We start from the raw sequence: 5,684 nt of genomic DNA, 5'->3' as shown, positions 1-5,684 counted from the left end.
GATTCGTGAAACCCTAATTTTTAATTTACAGTTTAATTAGCACGCAAATTACAGGTATGAAAGAACACACCAAATGCTTAAGTTGGGTTTCGGGTTGCCCGATCAATTGCTTAGATAATCAAAGGTCAACTTCCGAATTTAAGTGCACGTATGACAGATTTACTACAACTCACTACCCAATCACTTTTATAATCTTGATTGTAGTAAATGAATGCTTCATTTTCTTGAAGCAAACTGGTAAATGTCACTCACTATTTGCACCCACTAATAAATAATCTAGTAATCACATAGTAAAGTAGGAAAAAGTGTTGTAAAATACTGAAATATAATTACGTGGTATGATCAATTTATGTATCACGGAAATTAACTGTTTATTCATATCCTGACCCGTGAACGTGATCATATTTTGATACCATACAACAGATTCTCGAAAATCTACATATACATTTTACGTCCCTAGCTAGTCGCTTTCATATCTAAAGAAGTGTTAATAATAATGTTGAGGAGCATTATACAGGTGAGACGTCTTGTTTTCTAGAGACATACATGAAATGAGAATGGGGTCCTGGGTAATGGACAAAAATATTATGTAATATTTCTCATTACCATGGATTAAACAGTGAAGATTGTCCTGGATATTTTTATAAGTTTATAAATAATTGGTCCCTTGATGTTATTTGCGATGATCGAGCAAGATTTAAATAAAAAAGGACTCCCAATTTCCAGCCACATAAAATAGTATTACAGAAACTTCCAAAACAATAATCTTAATCCTAGTTAGAAGACAAAGATGTTAATCAAAGAACTGGGGTCCTTAATTTGCTTTGCTCTCACATCTTCCAGCGATGCAAAATATACAATGGGGTCGCAGAGATATTTGACTTCAATTTTTCAATCATTATATTTTTGTAATCTATGGAGAGCCACGCATTTTAGAGCTTCGTTGTGAAGAAAATTAATGCTTCATCATAAAAATCAATTGACAATATGAGAAGTAACCAAACTTTCATAAATTCATATAAAGTCCCTCATCTCTATTGATGTGAGATTCCTTCTGAACATAGGAAAACCATATGGCAAGTGGGTTCATGATCTTCTTGTCCATAGATAAGTGAATGAAAAGTTTCCATTTGTAATCAACTAAAAGCAAAAACTATGAGGAGAATGTGAACAAAAAACCTTTTCAAATTTGTGTAAAATGTTTAGCTAGATCCTAGATATCAGAAACTTAAATAGTACCTTTTGTTTTGGTCGATGAATGGAAGAACAAACTTGAATAGTACGGGAGCTTGGTTTTGAGCTGGTAGGGATGCTTATGCAGTGCTAGTTAGGAAGCTCATGACGTTGATTAACAAAGGCGATTGACAGGTTTCAAATCCTAGAAATCATTTAGTATTTTAAACAAAGTTTGTGCTATATATAAAAAGGTTTGTACTATATATACTATATATAATGGAATCATACAACTTATGTTACTTTTACCTGGACATGTGAACAAAGTCGGAACTACAACTTCATTAGCGGTGTTGTAGTTTCGTCTTTCAACTTTGGTTCTATACGATCAGATTGCCTTTATGGTTTTACTTGTAATAATTTGTTTTTGCAACAAAAAGACAAAATACAAGGTTTTAAATGAAGTTATATATATCTGAGCTGAGCCAAGTTGGTTAGAACAGTATACTCTTTATCTTACACTCAAGTTTGAACACTCTACTTCGTAGTTAAGAAAAATTTAGTATTATACAGTAGCTTGTATAATGTGAATTTCAAATAACTAACCCAAAAGTACTAGGGTTTATAAACAATAACACGTATATTTTAATTGCAATATTGTTCGCACGAGGGTAAATAATATTAGCACCAACAACCATTTTTCAGCAACAATTAAGGAAGTTGAAAGAGGACAAAGAAAATCTTAACAACCCTATGAAACCCTATAGTTCTGGTCTAAAATTAGCATATTTTAATGACCATATATATATATATATATTTATATGCATGTTCTTAGTTTGATCATAAACTTATATCTATCTCTTTAACAATAAATGTGATTGATTCAGTAGGATCTTTGGAACCAGTTACAGCAAGCAAAAAAAGTGCAGGCATAGAGCATTCAATATGTGCTGATGCATATATGAATGTAATTGTCAGAAGACCCAGAACACCAAAGACCTTAGTAGTGGCTGGATGTAGAAACAACGGGATATGTACCCAGCAATAATCATCTCACAAGGAGAGATTTGTTAGGTACTTTCGCTAATGTAACTTACTGTTTTTACATTTGTTATGTGCGCGCTTATTATGTGATGAGAAATATGAAAACAAAAGGTTACCCACCATGTTGTACAATTTCTTTGTAACTAGACAAAAAACAGCATACCTCTAGGTAATTCCATATAACGCACTTATCTAGTTAGGTAACCATAATCTTAAACGAGATGAAATTTATTTACGTATGTAAAATTAAAATTCTCTCTGCAAGAAAAGATAACAAAAAATATAATTGATTCATATTTATCCCATTTTTTACACGTATGCATCACATGCACACGTGCCCAAAATCATGTAGTACATGGGCGGGGCAATAATGCATGTGAAAAAGAATACGTACCAAGTAGGCAAGTAGAGTTTGTTAATGTATTTATTCGATCTTTAATCCAAAAGAAATCATATATTGGTCAGAGCCTGCCATTTGGTTGTCAAATTTGGATCAGGATCCTCTCCTGAGCAGATGGAGAGGATCCTCCTGACCAGGCCCATCGGACCGTTCATTTTTTATCCAACGGTTATAATTATTATAAATTTTAAAAGGACTCCCTGTTTGTAGCCGTTGGATAAAAAATGAACGGCCCGATGGGCCTGGTCAGGAGGATCCTGGTCCGTCAAATTTACCTCCTGACTCAAAGTTTAAGGGAGTAGAATCCCCTCTTTTTTCCCCTCCCTTCCCTTCTCTTTCCTTTTATTTGAACGATTACGGTTAAATCATGTCAATATCTTATTATTAATTTTTTATAGCAAGAGAAATATAAAATAAGATAATGTAAGAAGAGGGAATGGAAGAGGATGGAAAGATGAGAGAAAAGAATCCTAGTCCAAATTTAAGAAACAAAGTTTCTGAAATTAGTAAACCACTCCAAATTTGATAAATCACTAATTTGATGTTTTGAGAAAGTTGTAGGAATGTCCTTGCAAAACAAAATACTAATATATTGCCTGTAACGGTATTTTAATAAACCTTGGGTAGGAAAAGTTTAATTCACCCATAGGATATGAATGATCTAAAAGTAGTCAAGATTAATTAAGGTAGTAATTTTAACACTCTTATTTTCTCTTTATGCACCAATTTTTTTTTAAAAAAAAAAAACTTGATTCTGCTTTGATTTATTAAGATAGGAAAAACGTATTAGTGCATGGGAGAACCAAGGAAGTGAAATAATCACTTCCCAAAATAACTATAAAAAGCTAAATACTGATCTTTTGTATCACAATGGTCTAGCGGTGTTAGGTTTCGTTTTTTAATTTCTTATGGTGAGTTTGATATTAAATATCGTTTGATTCGTTGCATGACTTAATCTAATCCGCCACTCCAACGTCTCCGGTTGATTTCAATGAAAGGGGAAGTCATAATCTAAACTCCAAAACAATAAATTGTATTTATTCCCAAGAAAAGTAGAAATATTTGAGTAGAAGAAAGTGACTGAATACTTGTGTGGACTGTGGACATAGACCATTGACCATTTGGCAAAAGCGTTAAAAAAAAAAAAAAAAAACTCAAAACTAACCGAAAAATAGGTCTAGAGGATCAAAGAGAGGAATGTATCCTAAGAAAATTAAAAATAAAAATTTTAAAAATAATTAAAAAGGGCTTTAAATGAACTCAACAAACAAGAAAATAAGATCCAACGGTTGATATTTAATGTTGCCACAAGAAGGCCTCGACTCCAACACACTCAGCAGCTGGTGGCTCAGACATTAACATTTGATCATCCCTAATAATACTATTGATTAGATTATTATACCCATTCTCCTCCTCCAAATAACTGTTGTGCCACCACGGCGGAGGATACAGCCACCCCTCCACCGAGTCAGCAAACACGAATTCGCTCCCCGACTCGGCCGACTCGTAACTCGTCCCCAGGCTCGGCAGCTTCACTATCTCCCCCAGCTCCTCTGGCGTTCCCGCGTCCCCGCTCGTACTTGTTGTACCCACCATTGAGGATGATGACGAGGACTGTGACAATGCTGACGACGACGAAGACGAATGCGACGGTGGTGGCAGCGGCGGCGGGTTTAGAGTTTCCATGGAAGCGGCTTTGGCAGCCGCGGCTTGGATGTCCCGGGGCGAGTTCGAATCGGGTCGGGGCAGCGACCCGGCGAGTCCGGGGAAGTTGAGGATCGCGGAGTTGCCTTTGATCGTCATGGCCGCCACGTCGTGAGCACGCGCGGCCATTTCAGGTGTCGAGAATGTGCCCAGCCAGATCCGATTCTTCTTCCGGGGCTCGCGGATTTCGGACACCCACTTGCCCCATGTCCGCATGCGGACCCCTCTGTAAACCGGGTGCTTGCTGCTGGTTTCTCTGACTCGCTTGGCCCGCTTCTGATCCGGTCCGGGCGAGTCGGACCTTACCGGTAGTTGGTTTAGACCCGAGTTAGGAATGGACTGGGAAAACCCAGATGAGGACGGGGAAGGTGGAGAAGGTGAGGACGAGTTGGAGCTTGACTCGTTCTCTGAGTGAGTTGGGTCAGCCATTGTTGAGTACGGTGTCTCACTGAAGTGCTAAAAATAGAAACCACGGAAAAAGATTGGAGCTTTCGTTTCGTTCTCTGGTTGCTATAAATAGAATGCGTATTGGAAGTGGAAAGGAGTTGGCTTTTGTGAGCTTCAGGCAGTGTGACTGAGTTGTTATATCAGAGTGAATAGAGGGAGAGAGAGTTGGAGAGTGTGCGTGTTTGTTGCGTGTGGGACTGAGTGAGGGATGGGGAAAGGAAGAAGAACGGGAATTGAGAAAGAAGAGCAAATGGAGGAGGGGTTTTAGTAGAGGAAGGGAGAGAGAGAGAGAGAGAGAGATGTGAAGGGGAAAACGTGGGGCTTCTGTGTTAAGTGACCACCCAACAACGCTGGGTTGGCCTGACTTCCGCTGGGTTGGCCTGACTTCCCCCCCTTTTAACCCATCGTTTTACATGTTCTATTGATCATACTATAAAATACAATTCCGCTCAAGCGCGAGTCAGCTTAATAAGGTAATATGAAACTTACTATTCGTGGAGTCTACTTGCAATGTAAAGTTGTAATCTAAATTGTTCATTTCTAGTTTATTTTTAGGGTAAAGTATAAAAAACTACCTCAACTATTGGTGTTACGACACTTTCATACCTCATCTTTTAAAATTGACAATATCATACCTCATCTTTTGAATTTGGTCCAATGTTATATCTTCCATTACTTGGTCGTTTACTTTTCAGTCAAAATGCTGACGTGGCTTGATTCAGAGCCCATTTTCTATTATAAAATCATTAAAATATTATTAAAAACTAAAAAAATTTATTTAAAATTATTTAAATATTAAAAAAAAAGAAAAGAAAAAGAAAACAACCATCAGTTCGTCCCTCCCCCCTTATCTTTCTTCTCCCCATCTTCATCTTCTTCCCCCCTGCAACCCCCAACAAAATACAAAAAATTCCAT

At 37.2% G+C, this 5,684-nt stretch overlaps 1 protein-coding gene across 1 annotated transcript; it reads right to left on the bottom strand.

The window, feature by feature from the left end:
- Nucleotides 1–3,893: 3,893 nt before the first annotated feature.
- On the bottom strand, nt 3,894–5,429 carry LOC103426648 (ethylene-responsive transcription factor TINY). The gene has a single exon (XM_008364732.4). The coding sequence runs from the start codon at nt 4,748–4,750 to the stop codon at nt 3,914–3,916; it is 837 nt and encodes a 278-aa protein (XP_008362954.3). The 5' UTR covers nt 4,751–5,429; the 3' UTR covers nt 3,894–3,913.
- Between the last annotated feature and the right edge of the window lie 255 nt (nt 5,430–5,684).

The sequence above is a fragment of the Malus domestica genome, chromosome 15 (assembly GCF_042453785.1).
Source record: "Malus domestica chromosome 15, GDT2T_hap1".
In the NCBI taxonomy this organism is placed as follows: Eukaryota; Viridiplantae; Streptophyta; class Magnoliopsida; order Rosales; family Rosaceae; genus Malus; species Malus domestica.
This window is presented reverse-complemented; position numbering and strand designations above follow the sequence as displayed.

Bases quoted from the DNA above. Each gene is read 5' to 3' on its own strand.
- LOC103426648 (XM_008364732.4), bottom strand. From the start codon at position 4,750: ATGGCTGACCCAACTCACTCAGAGAACGAGTCAAGCTCCAACTCGTCC.